Source organism: Denticeps clupeoides, chromosome 13, assembly GCF_900700375.1.
Source record: "Denticeps clupeoides chromosome 13, fDenClu1.1, whole genome shotgun sequence".
Classification (NCBI taxonomy): domain Eukaryota; kingdom Metazoa; phylum Chordata; class Actinopteri; order Clupeiformes; family Denticipitidae; genus Denticeps; species Denticeps clupeoides.
In genome coordinates, this window is record NC_041719.1 from 1748745 (window position 1) to 1769897 (window position 21153).

Consider the following 21153-nt stretch of genomic DNA (forward strand, 5'->3'; position numbering starts at 1 on the left):
GTTCCTCACTGATCAGCCGCTGGTGCTGTTGCTAAGCAACATCAGTTAGGTAAGTAAGTGGTGCTGAATATTTTAAGTTGCGATGGTGAAAATCAGGTAAACAGAGGATGTGTACAGAGTGCCCCGAGTGGCTGGAGGGCCTGTCGGCCAATCAGAAGGCGGGTTGATTAGTAACCGTGGCAGCAGGACGCGAAGCGGACGGGACGTGCGGCGTTCGGCCCCGAGTTATTTACACAGTCCACTCACACAAAGAGGCACTCTACTGAAATACCGTCCTCCCGTCAGGGGGGGGGGGTGGTTTGGCTCCGGGACCGACTCCGTTCTGCATTCGCTGGGAGTCTTCGGCATTTTTAATGGCTCGTTTTGTCGCCATCACCTCCAGGCAGAGCCACTTGTCACGACGCTGATGCATCGGCCACCACTTCAGCGTAAGCAACCGCTCCCCGCCACGAATTTAGGCAATGAAGTCATTTGTTGCCCATCAGGCAACATAAATGCCTTATTGAATTTCACCCAAACGAGAACCATAAAAGAAAGGAGACGGGCGGCTCGGCAAAAAAACATTTCCCATTTGCGGGGGAAAGTTGAGGCGGCGGCAGAAAGAGTCACGGCGCCGTCCGTCTCCCTCACACCTGAGGAAATGAGACCCGGCAGGCAGGCCGGCCGTGGAAACCCGTTCCGATTCCGGTCACGTCTGCGGCTGTGCAGTCCGCATTATGGGAAGGACATGGGTGGTGCTGGGAAGAATGAAGAGGAGCTGCTGATTGTAAATCTGGAGGATCCTAAACTGGCAGTAGGTCAGGTACTAAACCACCTCACATGAACATCTTGATGTTCCGCACCTTCTAATTGTACAGCTAACCTGCCACATGATCAGACTGGAGGAACTGGTCTGCAAATATCCAACCGGCATCTCAAATGGGAGAGATGGGTCAGATGGAATACGAGACGGAATTGTTGAATGATTGAGTGAGGAACTGAACTGTAATCAGCCTATATGACGGGGGAAATGTCAAGGACCAGAGTTAATCAGGACAAACACGTTAAATACGGCTTGTTTAAGGCACTTCATTAACATGCGGTTTGTGTTTGATTAGAATGTTGGCGCATGGTCGAAGTCGCCGATGCTCAGTGGAGGTCGTTTGTCAAGGAGCGTTTTTTTTTTTTTTACCTCAAATTTTCTGTTCTGCTTTGGTACGTTACATAAGTTGAGGTAAAAGTCGAACGCCCACATCCCCTCGCTGTCCAGTGGTCCTCGCCAAACACACCATCCCACAAATCACCTCCTACTGGGCACCGAAAGACGGAGCCTCGGGGTCATTGCAGTCCTAAACGTCTCATCGCGCCGGTAAATGACTCCTCACGAGTGCAGAACCGCACATCAAACGGGCCACGTTCTGCGCAGCATTTACATTAACCAAGCCAAGGGCGGGAAAGAAATTCCAGTTTGATTGATCAACACCCGTTAACCCCCCAGGCCTGATGACAGCAGGCGTTACGGCGCGCGACGCTTCGCCGGACTCGGGGCAGCACGGCGGTGCCTGCGGTTCAGGTATTAATCTTATTTTTCCTCCTGCGGTCCAGGTGACATTTTGTAATTAAAAAAAAAGCACATTATTCAAATCTGCCTATAAATATTTATCGTGCGTGCTGCTTACTGGCCGCGCCCATCCAGAATATAAGCAGTCTGAAGAGGGTGAGTTGAGTTCAGGCTCTGGGGTCTGAATAGGGACCCCAGTCAGTGGCTCTCCATCCAAACAAACCGCTGCAAATACGGTCTCATTACAAGCGACCGGGAGGAATTTCCATGACAACACAGCACGTTTTTAACATTTATGAGTAGATTTAGGCAACTTTTCAATCCTTGAACAGAGGTGCCTATGTGTGTGTGGTTTGGTGGTGGACGTGGTCCTGAGGTGATTATAATAATGCCTATAGGCTCCTCCCCTTTGTTTATAGGAACATCATTAAAGCTCATCTGGATGTCAGAAATAATTACGCACCAAAAAAAAAAAAAATGAGTGGGTAGTACAGGTGACTATTTACGCACAGGTTACTAGTTATGTACAGGTAACTGGTTACGTACTAGATACTAGTTATGTACAAGTAACTAGTTCCGTACTAGTTACTAGTTATGTACAGCTAACTGGTTACGTACTAGTTACTAGTAATGTACAGGTAACTGGTTCCGTACTAGTTACTAGTTATGTTCAGGTAACTGGTTACATACTTGTTACTAGTAATGTACAGGTAACTATTTACGCACTAGTTACTAGTTATGTACAGGTAACTGGTTCCGTACTAGTTACTAGTTATGTTCAGGTAACTGGTTACATACTTGTTACTAGTAATGTACAGGTAACTATTTACGCACAGGTTACTAGTTATGTACAGGTAACTGGTTACGTACTAGATACTAGTTATGTACAAGTAACTAGTTCCGTACTAGTTACTAGTTATGTACAGCTAACTGGTTACGTACTAGTTACTAGTAATGTACAGGTAACTGGTTCCGTACTAGTTACTACTTATGTTCAGGTAACTGGTTACATACTTGTTACTAGTAATGTACAGGTAACTATTTACGCACTAGTTACTAGTTATGTACAGGTAACTGGTTCCGTACTAGTTACTAGTTATGTTCAGGTAACTGGTTACGTACTAGTTACTAGTTATGTACAGGTATCTAGTTACGTACTAGTTACTAGTTATGTGCAGGAAACTGGTTACATACTAGTTCCTTGTTATGCACAGGTAACTGGTTACGTACTAGTTACTAGTTATCTACAGGTAATTAGTAAGTAGTTCCTCCTTGTTTTAAATATTTATTTATGTAAATGCAGAGGACGTTCTTGACCTGACGTGTGAACATGCCCCAAACACTTTGAAATTAAAGCTGGTAGAGTTGCGTAGTGTTCAGTGTTGAGGCTGCCACATCATTCCTCTCCGTCTGATTGGCTGATGGCTCTCTGCTCTCTGCATTTGGGCTGAATTCCGTTTGTCCCTGAAAAATAAAAGCCGTTTTTTTTTTTTTTCCACCCAGGTGTCCCAGCCAGGAGGGCCACTTCTGGGACAAGTTTAATTTGTGTGTCCCATTCACTCTCTGCAGCTCTGATTGAAACAATGCCCTCTCTGCCATGGCAATAATTCACCAGAACCGTTGCGCGCTGGCACTGGACGCCGGGATCTGCGCCCTTGTGCTTCACCCTTGGCACTTCCCCCCTAATGCTCTCTCAGCTGGCGCCGATCGATGGTGCCACCGCAACTGCTGCATTTCACCTCTGGCAGAGAACCATTTCCCATATGCCAGCCTGGTATACAACTGGCAGACAGCAAGGATTCACTGTTTCCACAGCCTCATCACAGGCACCAGATTCCTTATTTTACACCCTTCCTGACCTATGACCTTACAAAACACATTGACCAGCTTTACTATCTGACCATGCATTTTACCTTTTTATTACACCCTGACAGGCAGCTTCTACATGCCGTAACCTTAAAGGCAGACTCTAGAACACTAATGTATCTGAATGAAGGAAGGGTAGAAGCGTGGCAGAACCTTCTTGTAGAACCTGGTGAGTGTTCTGCCTTACAGACAACTTCTACGTAAATTCAGCCTCTCTGGCACAGTAACGGTGAAGCATTAACGGTTTTCTAAAGGACATTCATTACGACCCTAATTGGTGTTCCATTGATTCGTTTGGGGTCTCACTAAACGAGAACATGGCTTAATCGCAGCAAATGTACCTCCAAGTGGTTCCTGCATTTAGTAATATAAGAGCGAAGGTGGTGCTGCTGAAGCTGGCCCAGGATTAAGTCATGAATGGCTGGAGTAATAATTCTCAGAAGGTCCTCCTTACAACAGACGTGTCTCATTAGTGTCAGGTCTCCATATGCCTCCAAGGTTCTCTATTAAAACCCACAGCTCTTTAGGGAGAGGAGGTCATTGAGCAGCGCTGACCCCCATCACACTCTCCTCTAGGCAAGTTATTCCAGCTTCTGTGTTCTCCTGGCCTCCGCCAACCTTGTCCGGCTGTGCTTGCTACTACTGCGGTGAATACCAGTGTCTCGTGAAGCTTGCGGTATTTTGCCCACGTTTGTATCCATCCTGGGTGTCGGATCACGCTAAGTGTCCCAGCTCAGTTTGCAAAAAGCCATGGAGTTTGGATCGTCTGATCACAACATTCAGAAGATTCGGCCTTTCCTTTTACAACAGGCTACGCAGCTCCTCGTCCAGGCAATGGTCATCTCTAAACTGGACTATTGTAACTCTCTCCTGGCTGGAGCTTCTGCGGTCACCATAAAACCCCTCCAGATGATCCAAAATGTGGCAGCCCACCTCATCTTCAACCAGTCGAAACACACCCACGTCCCGCCTCTCCTCACCTCTCTCCACCGGCTCCCGGTAGCTGCTCGCATTGAGTTCGAATCCTTGATGCTGCCTACAGGGCTGTAAATGGAAGTTCTAGGATCTGCAAACGAAATGAGACTGAAAATTCCCTCTTCACGGGGCCTCCGATCCCAATCGACTCTGTTCTCCTTCATTGTCCCTGGCTGGTGGGACAACTTGTCCTGCTCCATTCGACTAGCCAAGGCCACTACCACCTTTAAGAAGCAGCTGAAAACGCACTAGTTCAAAAAGAATTTCAGACGAGTCCAACACTAACTCACACACACAAAATAAAATCATTAAAAAAATTCGTCTTGCACTTAACAATTCCCCTGCATGTTCTATTCCTGACAAGTTGGGCCTTATCGGGTAAAGTAAAGTAAAGTAAAGTAAAGTAAAGTAAAGTTCTACCATTTTACTTTCTCCAGGCTGGAAGACCATGAAGTAGAGCAGCAAGTGCATTCCGAGGACATAATCTTCACTGCAATACAATAAATAACGACTCATTTACAAATGAATTAAATTGCTTTAAATCATTGTGTGTCGGGGATGAATGTGGACACTACGCTCTGGGCTAAAGCCTGCGCTCTAACAATTATCTGAGACGCCGGCATCGACCCACGCAACCCCGAGTGGAATAAAAAACTCTGTTCTCATTGGCTGCTGAAATAAATGAATGACAATAATTAGAATAATAAATGAATGGCTCCGGCCCTCAGCTAATCACCTCTCCTGTCGTCCCGATTCAAGGAACTCCAGTGCAGTCCAACTTTTCTGCAGCAACACGGCGGCCTCGAGCAACGCTTCATCAGGAGCCGGGATTGATTGGAGCTGAAGGACGTGGCTGGATGCTTTATCCTCCTTCCATTGTGACACCGGCTTCCAGGACAAAATTAGAGCTGCACTCACCTGCCCTTGTCAACAATGAATCTGAATAGGCGCGGCGTGGCTGAAAGAGCCTCTGCTAATAAGAGCCACGGTCGCTTCATGCTCGATCGCCGTTGGGGTTCCTGCACATATTGCATCTGCCTCCTCGCGCAGCCCATTAAATAAAACACTTAACATCCTGTCAGGCAAAACGCGGCAGCCCGCAGCCCCCCGTTTCGGCAGAACGCAGCGACATCCCGCTCTTGGACGCGTGACTCGAGTCGCAGTCAATCAAAACACGGCGCCCTGTCCCCCGTACGCACTGACGGGGAACTGGCGCGAACACAAGGATCGCTTCACGATTAAATCCTGCGCTTAATCGCCTGTCAGACAGAACACGGCGGCACGCGCCATGCGGAGAGTGGAACACGTTCCCCCAGAGTCGTGCAAACACAACATGGACATGTGTCTCTGTCATGGCCGCCAGTGCACAGCCAAGGCACCAGGGGGCGCTCCAACATCCTTCGCAAGCCCCGAAACACAACACTACGAAACGGCGAATTTACTCTCATTTGACATGAACCTCTTTTGGATTGATCTCGGTTCATGCTGTTTACCCTTTGACCCTGACAACGATTTTGGATTTCCCCTTTTTGCCATTGTTATGACCTGGTAGGGCTTCCTGCCTACCGGCGCCGCCTGCTTTACCGATTTACTGTGTTTGGGAGGTCTGCTGGAGCTCTCGCCCTGTGGGTTTTTGTTGTGGTTTGCTTAGGTTGCTTTATAGACCTTGTTGCCTGTGTGCTAGTTTGTTGTTAGTGGTCCCCTGATACCTCCATCCCTTTGGTAGTCCTCTGTAATGAGTGTGTTTATTTGTGGTTTATTCGAGGATGTGACACTAGACTACATCGAAGCTTCCATGCTAGATCAACACCACAGCATCAACACTTCCTTTCTTCAACAACACTAAATCAACACTATGTCTTTATTTCATGCTACTATGTCTACATTACATCTACAATTCCATGGTATATCAACACTACACCGACACTACATCTACACTACATCTGTACGCCCATGCTACATCAACACTATGTCTACATTATATATACAATTCCATGGTATATCAACACTACATCTACATTACATCTGTACGCCCATGCTACATCAACACTACGTCTACATTACATCTACAATTCCATGGTATATCAACACTACACCGACACTACATCTACACTACATCTGCATGCCCATGCTACAACAACACTACGTCTACATTAAATCTACAATTCCATGGTATATCAACACTACACCGACACTACATCTACACTACATCTGTACGCCCATGCTACATCAACACTACGTCTACATTACATCTACAATTCCATGGTATATCAACACTACATCTACATTACATCTGTACACCCATGCTACAACAACACTACGTCTACATTATATTAACAATTCCATGGTATATCAGCACAACACCGACACTACATCTACACTACATCTATACGCCCATGCTACAACAACACTACGTCTACATTCCATCTACAATTCCATGGTATATCAACACTACACCGACACTACATCTACACTACATCTGTACGCCCATGCTACATCAACACTACGTCTACATTACATCTACAATTCCATGGTATATCAGCACTACACCGACACTACATCTACACTACATCTATACGCCCATGCTACAACAACACTACGTCTACATTACATATACAATTCCATGGTATATCAACACTACATCTACACTACATCTGTACGCCCATGCTACATCAACACTATGTCTACATTACATATACAATTCCATGGTATATCAACACTACATCTACATTGCATCTGTACGCCCATGCTACATCAACACTACGTCTACATTACATATACAATTCCATGGTATATCAACACTACATCTACATTACATCTGTACGCCCATGCTACAACAACACTACGTCTACATTATATTAACAATTCCATGGTATATCAGCACTACACCGACACTACATCTACACTACATCTATACGCCCATGCTACAACAACACTACGTCTACATTACATATAAAATTCCATGATATATCCACACTACACCGACACTACATCTACACTACATCTATACGCCCATGCTACATCCACACTACGTCTACATTACATATAAAATTCCATGATATATCCACACTACACCGACACTACATCTACACTACATCTATACGCCCATGCTACAACAACACTACGTCTACATTACATATACAATTCCATGGTATATCAACACTACGTCTACACTACATCTGTACGCCCATGCTACAACAACACTACGTCTACATTATATTTCCATTTCCATGGTATATCAACACTATACCAACACTACATCTACACTACATCTATACGCCCATGCTACAACACTATGTCTACATTATATTTACAATTCCATGGAATATCAACACTGCACCGACACTACATCTATGCTTCTATGATACATCAACACTACATCAACACTGCATTTAAACATCTATGCTACATCAACGCTACACCAACACTATGTCTATGCTTCTATGATACATCAACACTACACCAACACTACATATACACTTCCATTATACATCAACACTACACCAACACTATGTCTATACTTCCGTGGTACATCAAAAGTACATGTATGCTTTTGTGTTATATCTACACCATGTCTACGCTTCCATGCTATATCAACAATACATCACCACTACATCTACACTTCCATACAACATCTACACTATGTCTATGCTTCCATGCTACATCAACACTATCTAAATATATCTATACTTTATCCATGAGGCATCCATTCCATGCCTTTGGATCCAAACAATGTCTACATTATTTCTACGCATCGAACTACATTGCCATTTCATTATCTACATATGACAGTTTTTAATCTCATGCATCTGAGCCGAACCAAACTAATTTGTATATGTTTAAAATTTAATTGAACAAGAAGCCTCCAGTAGGACAAAAAGAGGCTGTGAGCAGCAACATCCTGCTACTATGTTAGAGCCTGGAGACAAGGGAACATTTCTAATAAAAGTAAATAAAGGCAAGAAAAGATGATTTTCTGCTCCTGTTGCTCTTGATTTAATCCTCATTAATTTTGGGAAAGGTTTGCAGTTCGCTTCAGTGGCAGCATCAAAAGTTGGATGAATATTCTATTGTTTTTCAAACTGTTAAATTAATTTTTTTCTCAGCCAAACAGAATTTCATTAACAAATGTAATTAATCTGAGTGAGAAACTGTGATTTATGTCATAATGGGGGTACAAAGACAGTCATGGGGGGCTGACTTCACAGTAACTTAAAGCCTTAAAATCGCTCCATAGAGCCATGACAGCAGCAACTGTGTCTACTGTACAGCCTTGTACAGCCTCTCTGCTGCAGCAGGAACTTCATGTATTGGACTGCGACGTGATGGATGGGGTCAGTCGGGCCAGAAATCCATAAGCAGCAGGACCCGGTTAATGATTTTTTTAGAATTTGCATACGATATGCGATGAACTGCAGCTGAGATGGAACGCTGAGGATCTCCAATTCCTCTAATTTCTACACCCGCTTCCTCTCAGCCTCTGATTCTTCTTCCATCTGAACCCCAATTTAAGGTCGGGTCAAACGGAACCATAGTCTATCCCAGCATGCAGCATCAGACCAGATCAACACACCCATTACAGCATTGCACACACACACACAAACACACCCACACACACACATACACACACACCACCATACTCCCCTTCTCTGCTTATTTATCACATTTCTGTGATGAAACACTGACAACCCAATTACTGAGGGAACCCACCGTGGCTTTAACTCGTCCTGTGACATCTGGGGTTTGATCATATTGGTTCTAGTTTTGGACAGTGTGTGAATGTTCTATATGCTCTGCGACGAAGCAGGAACGCCAGACTTCGCCTGTCTGAAATTCAGAATTCATAAGTGGCCATCTGAGTACTGATTTCAGAGCGCATCCTTCTTGCGTGTAACATAAGAAATGGAATTATGCACAGTTCTGTGTGCCAGCGTGAGTAGAACCGCTTCGTTTCAAGTCTGCGAGCACAATTTCAATAATTTTTCATTTATGATGGTAATTTTCACCATCTCCCCCCAAGCAGCCCTGAGCGCATTCAGCACTTTTAAATACGTCCATCAGGGAGAAATGTCATAACCTCACCGCTCCCTCGTGGAATAATAACCAACAGCGGTGCCTTTTCTACAACGACAGCTGAGTTGTGTGTGTGTGTGTGTGTGTGTGTGTGTGTGTGTGTTTTAGTGCCACCCACATATCTCCATGACCCGCCACCGCTGAAAGGAAACCCCACAGGGAGAGACTTTTCCTTCTCACGTATTCCCAAACACAATGAGCACATTATACAGGGCAGCAGAACACACACACACACACACTTTTCTATAACACACAAACACGGCGCTGTCACTGGGTTTTATTTAATACAGTCGGTGAATGTGGTCACCTTGAAAAATCCATTTTTCTTTCTCTTCCTGATCTGTCACTCACACACACACACACACACACACGCATACACCCACACACACACACACACACACTCACCATGGCAATAAACATGTAATAAATGTACTAGAAGCATAAAATTAGAGCTAATAGGAATTGAGATGAAACCCAACTGTTGTTGAGCTGCATTCTGGGTGGTTGATTTCAGTTTGTCCTAATTAGATGCGCGGTGTGCAGATCACTTGTACATTATTCCTTATCTCCAGGCGGCCATTTTACTTGTTTACCAAACTCTGCCCACAATCGAGTAAAGCAGATGGCAGAACGCAGCATTTTCTTTTATTCATCCCCCATAAATGTGTCTCTCTCTCTCCATCGGCATTCTGCATGAATCTGGACGTCGGGCCGGTGGCCAGAACACTGAGGGGTGCCGTTGACGGGCTGGTGCCTGATGAACTACAAAAAAAAATATTAATAATCGGTCGGCGTCGCCAAAAACCAACAAAGGAAAAGATAGATAATAAAAATCGTGATGAACGGCGTGAGTTTTCTTGTGTTACTTAAAAAAACTATGACATAAAGCAAAACTATGCAACAGTGGGGCAAGGAAACAGACCTGCAATCTGAAGGTTGCTGGTTGGAATTCGTCCCCACACACTGCTCCCCGGGCGCCTGTCATGGCTGCCCACTGCGCACCAAGGGTGATGGTTAAATGCAGAGGACACATTTCATTGTGTCACCGGGTGCTGTGCTGTGCTTCACAATGACAATCACTTCACTTTCACGTTCAGGTGAAAAAGAATGCAAATCTGCAGAACGTGTGCTTGAGCACTTGAAACAGAACTCAATGGGAGAACTTCCCGCTTGTCCGGAGCACCTTCTACACAACAGGACCACAAACCCCACCAGAAACAGCCAGGAACATGAAGAACGTCCATGAATATTCATCACGTTCGCTGCTTCTTTATCAGGTCCCCACATGATTATTTCCTCAGATAGCGGTTATACTTGGAATCGGATTAAATCTGCACCTCGAGATGTTCCGCATTTTTAATTCGGGGATTGATGCTGAAATCTTGATCTACGTGTCTTAATCAGCACCAGGATCACGTTCTATGTCACTCATGATGAATATCATCATGATCCAGAGCAGACGAATACAGACAGACAAACGTCAAAAAGATCAGGATAAAATGAAAAACCAGACAGAAACCCACAATGTTGATAACTGGTGAGGAATTGGATTTTATATAAATATATATAAAATCTGGGTTCTATAAATTCTATGTTCTAATCACACCACGAGGGTTCTGCAGCCTCCATCATTCCCTGAGGTCCAGGCAGGACAGACAGGACACACAGATCAGAGGCTTCACACAGTCAATCGTTTCAGATGTTCTACAGTCTGACAGTTGTGGCTTTTAGTGGGTTTCTAGTGTGAGGCGACCCACAATTTTACATTTACATTATTTACCAGACGCCCTTATCCAGAGCGACTTACAATCTGTAGTTACAGGGACAGTCCCCCCCGGAGACACTCAGGGTTAAGTGTCCTGCTCAGGGAAACGATGGTAGTAAGTAGGATTTGAACCTGGATCTTCTGGTTTACCGGAGAGTGTGTTAAACACTAGGCTACTACCACCACAATAATCCCATAATAGGGAGTCGTATTAGAGTAATTGTCCATCCTCATTGGCCCCGCCCCTCCCCGCCCCGCCCTCTGCTCATCCCCATACAGCTCCCATTTTATTTCAGTCACCGAAGCCAGCATTCCAGTGAACAGGAAGAGAATGAAGCTCCGTCATCGTAGGTGACAGGGGGCCTTCAGGGAGCTTTTCACTATTATACTCCATGTTCCACTAATTATTACAGCGCTGCAGAATGGAGATTGCTCGCTAACGGCTTTGTGTCAGCAGCGCGGTGCTGCGCTTTCAGCGGCTGCCAAGGAGGACGTCCTGCGTTACGGTGCCACTAAATGGACTGTAATTGTCAGTCCGGTTGAGGCGGCAGAAGATAAAACCACAACCCGACAGCAGGACTGCTGACGCTGACTTTCAGCAGAACCCCACGCGGCCACTACGGCGCTCGCCACGGTTCCAGCCACGGATCCCGCCACGGAGCCGCTCAATAAAGGCAGAGAGGAGGAGGAGGAGCGGCCTGCAGCCTACAGAATATATACGGCATCATAAAGCAACATTAATCTTCTGAAGAGTCAACGGCAAACACGTCCGCCCAGCGATTTATAACCCGCAGCACCGGAACGTTTCTCTACTTCACCTCAGAAGGAACATTTGACTACAGAACATCTAAGAGGCTGGAACCAAAGCTCATCTTTCCCCACAGATGTATGGCCTTTCAATTCATAAAATGTAAAAAAAATCCCAAATCCTCCATGGGGAACCGAACCTGCTGAGGAACTCGGTTCTACAATCACTCTTCACTGCTGTCCATGTTGGTGTGGTGAACCGTCACATGACGTGACAAATCTGTTTCATTTCCCCTTAATAAATGACAGGTTATCAGTCTGATTTTCATCCAGTGTGCTTAAGAAACCAGGTTTTCTGATGGATGCTTCGTGTGCTGCTCACCTACTCTGGTCCCACACATTCAATTGGATGTTGAAATGGAATAAAATAGAAAAAAGAGCGTAAACGAAGTTCTGTTAATGAAGAGTCGAAAATTGCAGTGTTGATTTCCACACCAGGAATAATTTAATGCACAATCTTCCCAAAGCAAAACACTGGACTTAAAAATGGCATAATTACATAGTAAAGTACACTTAATTATGTAATTAGCAACCGCACGCAGAAATATCATTACGTTTCGCTGTTGTGCTGGAAATCGGGATCGGCCCGCTGCTGATTTAGGCAGACAATGTTCCACTCGGATCCATACAAATGAATAAATATTAGAAATATGTGGATTAATATGGGGCTGTGGTGGCCTAGCGGTTAAGGAAGCGGCCCCGTAATCAGAAGGTTGCTGGTTCGAGCCCCAAACCGCCGAGGTGCCACTGAGGTCCCCACACACTGCTCCCTGGGCGGTTGTCATGGCTGCCCACTGCTCACCATGGGTGATGGTTAAAAGCAGAGGACAAGTTTCGTTGTGTGCATCGTGTGCTGTGCTCCAGTGTTTCCCAATGACAATCACTCCACCTTTTGCTGCAATAGTCAGAGGAAAGAAGCACGAAGCTGGGGATGTTCTGAAGGAGGGGCGTCAGGTGACGACTTCCCGAAACCCCCCTGGCCGTCCTCACGGTGTGAAAATTCGGCACGGTACCGTAACGCAGCTTGGTGAAGATTCGTCTCACCTCGCATCATCTTGGCGTGAGAGGCGACCACTGAATTCCCAGTAGAAATGTCCCGGCCATTAAACCTGCAACTCACAGAGCCTGCAGGCATCAGCGCCACCATCGCTGCTGAAGCTCCATCCGGGATGATGATGATGATGATGATGATGTAGGTCACCACCAGGAATTTTTCTTTATTTACTCACCCAGAAACATGCAGAACTTCAGCAACGTGACTGGTTCTGACACCTCGAGTAGAAGAAAAGCTGTAAATAGGAATTCATAACCAGCTTCTGACTGAACCTCTCGTGAATGGAAATGTTTGTGCTCTTGAGCCTCAACTTGGAGGTGGAAGATTTAAAAATTTTAAAGGCGAGAAATTCTCAGAGGTTCCGGGCTCCACGCTAAACCAAGCCGGTTTACTAAATGTCAAGCAAGAGATAAAGAATTAATGCGGCGCATTATCCCCGCGCTTATCATCTCATCTGGAACATCTCGCCGGGTTTAGCAGCAGCTGAAGACGTTATCTGCCACGCGAACATGCTGCGCCTCGCATCTGCGGCGTCAGCAGGGCTGCCGGACCACAGCGCTAACGAGAGCCCTCTGAGGAGCATTCTGGGAAAGCAGAGACAGACCCCAGTCCCCAGCACGCACAGGCGGCCCTGGCACTACGTCCGGAGAACTTCTCTGAAATGGCAAATTCTGGGAATAAAAGGAGCCACTCGTGGTTCTCCATTGAGGCTCAGATTCTGTTGCTTTGTTGTATGAATTTGAGTTATTAAAGTCTGAGCTTGTTAAAACGGAGTCGGAACTGTTTACTGGGTGATGGATCTTTTCGTGAAACCATCCAGCTTTCATCTTCCCGACAACAAAAGGGTTTAAAATAACAGGAGACGTGAGGTTGGACTGGGAATCAGAGACGCGCCATAATATTCCGTACGGCGCTGATGAACTCCAGCGTGGCTCAGCAGCGGCCTGGTGACTGTAGACGCCGATTTCACAGGTCGCTCTCACTCCCAGGGTTCTCCTCAGGCACCAGGCCGGAGCCCTCGTCTGAACCGTTATAAAACCTCGCCCTCCCCCTCGCGCCCGTTCATAATAAAATAAAGTTCGATCCCCCCTCGTTTTCATTTTTTATTTCTGGTACGAAACCTGTTAGAAGTGCAGCGGGGGCCTCCAGTGATCCTCCATCATGGGTGGTGGGAAACAGGTAAGAGGATTTTACCCTCGGAATTAGGCCTCCGTTCACATTCTGACAGCAGAGGCTTTGCCCATCAGATTAATTGGAATGTAATAAGTAAAAAAGCGAAACAGGATTACCGTGGTGCTGTGGTGCACCACGATAATGCGAGACCAGAGACCAGATGCAACATGATGGGCCCTCAGCTTCTCTCATTATTACAGCCAGCGACTGCTTTCTGCCTCCTAATGAGAGCCACATCAGACAATGAAACCCCTCCTTCCACGAGCTCCATGTCCCGGTGACTGCGCCAACTCTTCATTATTCATTTCAACTTTAGTCCAAGAAAGAAACGGCTGAAGACAGAGGGATGGAAGAAGGATAAAGGTCAAGCTGAGTGGCAGATATCCATCCACCAGCATAAAACGTGAGAACGTGAGATCCGTCCCTCTGTCCAATCGCAGCATGACATGCAGGGGCGCATGCAGCTGCACGTTGCAGTCAGGAAGAGGATGGAGATGCATGCTGTTTTTTTTTTCTTTCTCCATTTCTGCTGGATCTGTAGTTAACAGATGGAAGTAACAATGCATGAGGATCTTACGGTGTGAGATGGTCTTACAAAAACCAGCTTGTATCTGCACATCCACACGTTTCCTGAGGGAATCTCGCCTGGTTCAGGCCGAGTCTTCAGACATGAAAAGTGTGCAGATGCAGATCGAATTTGGCAGAAGTGACCGTCCCCGGAGAACGTGGTCATGGTCCTGAACAACACGCACGATTTGGCCGCTTTATTTATTTTCTCCCCTGAAGTTGTAAAGTCCGGAGCAGCTCGGTTCGCATCTTATCTTCGCCGAGTGAGACGAGGAGTACGAGGAGCATTAAATCAGTTAAACCTGATGAGGCGAATGGAAATGAGTTCGCGGGGAACAAATTGAACAGAGGGGCTCTATGCCCACCAATTTCTTCTCGCAACGGGAGCGGCGGGGCATCAGATGACATGAATGCAGGAGTGTAATGCAAATCGGGCCGGAGGGCGGGGTGGGTCCATCTGGAGGCGGAGTCAGAGGTAATCCTCCCGGTGGATTTGCGCGTTCGGATGACAGTCGAGCGGTGAAAGGCGGCACGTTCTGCAAATAATTATCCAGGTGGTGCAACCGAGAGCTTCCAGAACGATCCCCATGGAGATGCCGGGCCCGGCGTGACGGGCAGGATGTGAAGCTCTCACGGTGCTAAGTTCCAATAGCGAGAAGACATCGATTAAATCACATTTGGACAAGATCAGAAAACAGGCCTTCAAATATGAGAACAAATGGAGTCTCAACAGATGAATGTGATGGACAGATGACTTGAACAATTCAAAGCTGTTACCTCCAACATCTCATCAAAATCCATCACGTTTATTGTTCACGTGACAATATTCGTGTGAGCGTATTTCAAGTCATGTCCTGTCATTCGTGGTGCAGGTTACGGTGGCAATCCGCAGAAAAGAGAAGAGCGGTCTGCTTAGACGAGGAGGAAAGGAGAGAAATTGAAATAAATACATAAATTTAGCGGGAAACTCCTCAAATGAGACCAGCCTGCAGCTTTTGAAGCCTGACTCAAAGCCTGAAGTTGGCGCCAGGCTCCCGGCACCCCGAGATCTTGGTCCTAATGAGCCCGGCAGCTCGGATCTCAGCGCTGGACCATGACCAGGACGGCAGTGACCCACGGCCTCCAGCCAGAGCTGCACTGCAGCAGCAGCGGCGGCCGCCAGTCAACGTCTGGGGCCCGGTCCAGCCGGGAATCGGTGGCAGGAAGGGAAAATTGCCGTTCTCCAGCGGGCCCATCTGACCTGACAGGGGCAGACAGGGAAAATAGACCCGCGGCCGTCCGGTTACCCGCAACGCATCTGCGGTGCCGACGTAACGAGTTTATTCTGCAGCCACTGTAGAATAAGGGTGCCGTGTTCTGGTGTCTGGTTCTCCGTCCCGTTTCCATGGCAGTGGCACACGTGACTAAAAAAGAATGATAAGAAAATGTGAAAATGTTCAGGCTTCTCCGTACGAGTTGACGAAAAGCCAACGTCTCCACCGGACGCATGAATTAATAATTGCCGCGGTAAAGCCTCATTCACGCGGGGACAGAAGTTTATGAATTATTCATTTCCAAAAAAAAAAATCCCCTTAACCGCGTAGAGAGCGGATCTGTCCGCTTTCAGAACGCGCCACTCGCGGCAGGTACGTAACCCGACCACGCCCACATCACCGTGGAGACGGAGCGCCAGCGGCCTGTAAAATCATTTTTCGACGGCCCACTTTATTGCTCTATATTACCGTTACCTGCCGGCGTCGGCAAGCGGAGTGAACTGATTGGTGCAGGTCGAAGAGGCCTCCCTTTAGGTGGAGGCCGAAGATTTCCACGCCAGACCTCGTTTAGCCTCTTAATTAGCGGCTAATTTGAATAATGAAGGCGAGCAGAAACCAAATGAAGCGGCGCTTTACGAATACGCAGGAGGAATTAGGGTTCCACCTCCACCTCCTTCTTACTGCCACAGAGCAGGAAGATCAGACGCTTACCGCGTTTCAGGAAGTAAGGAGATCTTCAGCCACCACGTGACCTACAGCAGTGCAGAAGGGATGAATATCTGGACACCGACATTTCCTGACGTCCTTCTCACTGGTCCCTATAAACTGGTTTCAGCACCACGGCCAGTTACCATGAGCTCCACAGCCTCCACACGAGTCATCAGACTCCCAGGTCTAGAACCATGTCATGTTCTTCATTCATGCAAAAGGATGGTTCCACTCTTTGTTGTTCTACCAGCCATGATCCATCAGCTTCATGATGTGACGAGAAACAAAGTCAGTGTGTGTATGTGTGTGTGTGTGTGTGTTTGTATGCATTTACATTCCCACCATATTGAATTTTCCCAACGTTGATCCACAGGAGATAGATGTTTTTTTTAGAACAAAAAATAGAGTACGTGTGTGTGTGTGTGTGTGTGTGTGTGTGTGTGTTCTCTCTCTTCCTGGACTTCACCACTGAGACTCCCTTCACCTCCCTCCACCAGACGTCCAGCAGGCCCCATCACATCCTCCAGCAGCCCCCCTGAGTCCCTGTTTAATTAAAACCTCCTACTGGGATTGTTTACACCGGTGCTCCGGTCCCTCGGCCTCCGATTGCTCCGCCTACTTGGCCTCCCCTTCCTGCCCCCCCGCCTGCTTTTGTTTCCACGTTCCGGCCCTGCAGGATCTTTCGAACGTGTCAATACAGAAACGTGTGGTGCAGCCTGAGAGGGACGTCCTTTCTGTGTAAATGCCAGCGCACCATGTGCATGCTGGGAACTGTGGGCGACTGCGTTACGAGCTCCTCGCCCTGAGCACAGATTCTCCAGATATTCCCAGTTTATGCTGCGGTGCAGCGGCGATTCGCTTAAACCCACTTCAGATTTGTATTTCAAATCAAGCAGCGCGTTCCTCTCTCTGCAGGGCAGCCAGGGCAGGAACACGGATCACGTAAGAACCCCGCCTGGCAGCCGGTGGATTAGCCCCTGTCCCCGCCGCCGCCATGGCATTTTCATTCATGTAAAAATGTCGCCCGGTAACATTTCGAGATTAATGATTACATTAGCAAGTGTCACATAGACACACTTCTCTATAAAACATTCTGACATTTCGCTCGTGCTCTAGAAACAAGGTGAAAAATCCCTTCTGGACTGGTTTCACTTTACTGCCTTTACTTCACCCATTACTTCATCATTACGCCTAATAAGCAGCTTCAGGCATGGAAGAATCGCTGATGAAGAAAATACATGATCTGCCACACCCGGCACAAACTTCTAGGATGGTGACCATGGCAACCACTCACAAACGGACACCCACTGCTGAGAAAGGCATGGCGGTGCACCTTCTCCACCTCGAGGTGCAGGTCCTGTCCTCCGAACCAGAATCAACACGTCAGCAGGTTTCTCTCAGCAGTATTTGAGATGTAGAGAAATCCACGTGTTCAGAAACGCCGTCTGATTCATCGTTCACCAGAGGCAGGAAGAGCAGGGAGACATCCAAAAATGTCAATTATAAATTATACAAAAAAAAATTATGATAATGTTATGTTCAATAATTTATAGTTCATTTAATTTATAATGTTCCATTCTGTAATCTATAAACAGTTCTATTGGTTTATAATGTTCAAATCTGTAATCTATAGACAGGTCAATTGGTTTATAATGATCCATTCTGTAATTTATAAACAGTTTCATTGGTTTATAATGTTCTGTTCTGTAATCTTCTGTAATCTATAGACAGATCTATTGTGTTTAATTTTCCGTTCTGTAATCTCTAGATTTATTTATTGGTTTGTAATGTTCTGTTCTGTAACCTTTACATTGTTTTATTGGTTTATATTGTTCCATTCTGTAATCTCTAGATAGTTTTATTGGTTTATATTGTTCCGTTCTGTAATCTCTAGATAGTTTTATTGGTTTATATTGTTCCATTCTGTAATCTCTAGATAGTTCTATTGGTTTTAAAATGTTTCATCCTGTAATCTATATACAGTTCTATTGGTTTATATTGTTCCGTTCTGTAATCTCTAGATATTTCTATTGGTTTATATTGTTCCGTTCTGTAATCTCTAGATAGTTCTATTGGTTTTAAAATGTTCCATCCTGTAATCTATATACAGTTCTATTGGTTTATATTGTTCCGTTCTGTAATCTCTAGATATTTCTATTGGTTTATATTGTTCCGTTCTGTAATCTCTAGATAGTTTTATTGGTTTATATTGTTCCGTTCTGTAATCTCTAGATAGTTCTATTGGTTTTAAAATGTTTCATCCTGTAATCTATAGACAGTTCTATTGGTTTATATTGTTCCGTTCTCTAATCTCTAGATAGTTCTATTGGTTTATATTGTTCCATTCAGTAATCTCTAGATAGTTCTATTGGTTTATATTGTTCCATTCAGTAATCTCTAGATAGTTCTATTGGTTTTAAAATGTTCTGTCCTGTAATTTATAGACAGTTCTATTCATTGTGTAATCTATAGGCTCGTTGTGGAGGGGCTCGTTGGCCACGGATGAGCAGCACATGGTAATTCGATTATTAAAAGAGAAACAAAGACGGCATTTTGATGATCCAGAGAAGTGGGGGGAGGGGACATGAAAGTGAATCGAGTCTCCGGGGCAACGGATCTCACTGGATGCTCTTCACATGTTTACTTATCCAAACAATTCATAATTTCCCCTCCTCTCTAACATGCATATTAAGCATATTCACCTCAATTACTGTTCCCACACACATCTGATTTAATTATCCTAATTATGCTTTGTCTTTTACTGCCTAGCTTTTTTAATACTGATGCACAAATATGTACGTTCAAAAATATGCCCAGCAAATTCATACAAACAATCTTCACATCACAGAGATCCTAATTGTGCAAATGAAACAAGAGCAGCTGAGACCCTGGATCAGCTCAGTGCACGGCTGCTCATTAACTCGTTGCTAGATATTTATAACAAAGAACTCCTGTCTTTATGAAGGTGACCTCTGACCCCAGAGCCACACTCAGGGTTCTACTGCAGTGCAGATCGTTTATCATTAGAACAGGAACGGTGAATCCAGGTCTGCACATTTAGGTCTGTGGTTCCATGATACTCCGAAGATAATCAGAAAAAAGTAAACCGTACCTGTCGTTACAGTACTCATGATGGTAGTTAAAAATATTACTGTAAACTAAGCTGTCTATTTATGTCTGGTGATGAGCATTACGGCTGATGAGCAGAGAATCTTAACTGAGGATATTTAGATATGTAGTCTACCCATTTAAGACTATCCATGTTCAAACTTAATTTATTAATGAGTAAGATGAATAGAACAGGGTCTGAAAGTAATATACTTGGAAGGACAACATGAGACCATTATCAGATATTATCCATAATCGAGATAACGCATGATATTAATGCTTTAGTGGCTACGAGAACTGAAGACTCCTCAGTCTTCTCAGTTTGTTGAATACAAATTAAAATTCTCTTTTTGTTTCTCATGATTTATGAAGGAAGACCACCGGCTGATTTATGATGTGATGGAACCCGTGAAGTAATGAGCAGGTTCTCATCAGACTCAATGGGGGATAAACATTTCATTTGGGCTTTTACTAATTAACCAATGAGGATCCGGCAGAACAGTAACAGAATAATGAATAAAAGGATTGGATTGTCTGGACATTTGAGAGGGTGGATGGTCTGTGCTGGACCATCTGGACTCCTGTCCTTGTCCCAGTACACGAGTACGGGCAGAAAATGGATTTATTGACTGATGCATGTCTGCCTGTGCCGATTTCGGCTTGTTTTTCTAGTTCACTGTTCCATCACAGGCAAGATCAAAAGGTGGAGCAGTGAAGAATGATTTCATTCTTTTATTAAAAAAATCTTTGATAAGATGCAGAACGTTCTGTTATCTGAAGACTGCAGCAGCGCGAGCGCAGTTCTACATAAAAAATGCAAAGGTCAAAGGGCAGAGCAAGCGAGAGAAAGACAAATAGTAGTCGAGTTACTGCAGCGAAAGTCTGTTCGGCTCGAGACTCTGAGCTCCACGGATCCGCCGGATCACCGACGCTCAACCAGAATCAGCTGTTTACAGCTTCTACACACACACACACACACACACACACACACACACACACACCTCGGGGACCAGGAGGTAACGACTTCAGGGGGTCTTAATGACTCGCCAGAGGACAGAATTATGGGCAATTTGAACCTTTTAGCAGCAGAACACTTAATATTGAGGCTAACGATGTTTGTCTGGTTCCTCGTTTTTATCTCGGGACGGTGAGGCGTCTCCTCACGCGCCGCCGATGCTGCCGGTAAGAAATAATGAAATAAAGAGACAATGGGCAAAACACAGAAAAATCATAATATAAAAGCGAGAATGCCTTCCAGCCACAC

The 21153-nt window shown here is 45.5% G+C and overlaps 1 protein-coding gene across 3 annotated transcripts in view; it reads right to left on the minus strand.

The window, feature by feature from the left end:
• The window catches only part of LOC114802397 (limbic system-associated membrane protein-like), a 229234-nt gene that overhangs the window by 167857 nt on the left and 40224 nt on the right, over positions 1 to 21153 (minus strand). Inside the window, exon 1 of one of the 3 annotated variants that reach the window (XM_029001267.1) lies at positions 5118 to 5204. The exons of the other annotated variants lie outside the window; for them this stretch is intronic. Coding sequence (XP_028857100.1) covers positions 5118 to 5199 — 82 coding nt within the window. The 5' untranslated portion in view covers positions 5200 to 5204. Of the gene's footprint in view, positions 1 to 5117; positions 5205 to 21153 lie in introns of those variants that run through there. 3 annotated transcript variants of the gene reach the window in all.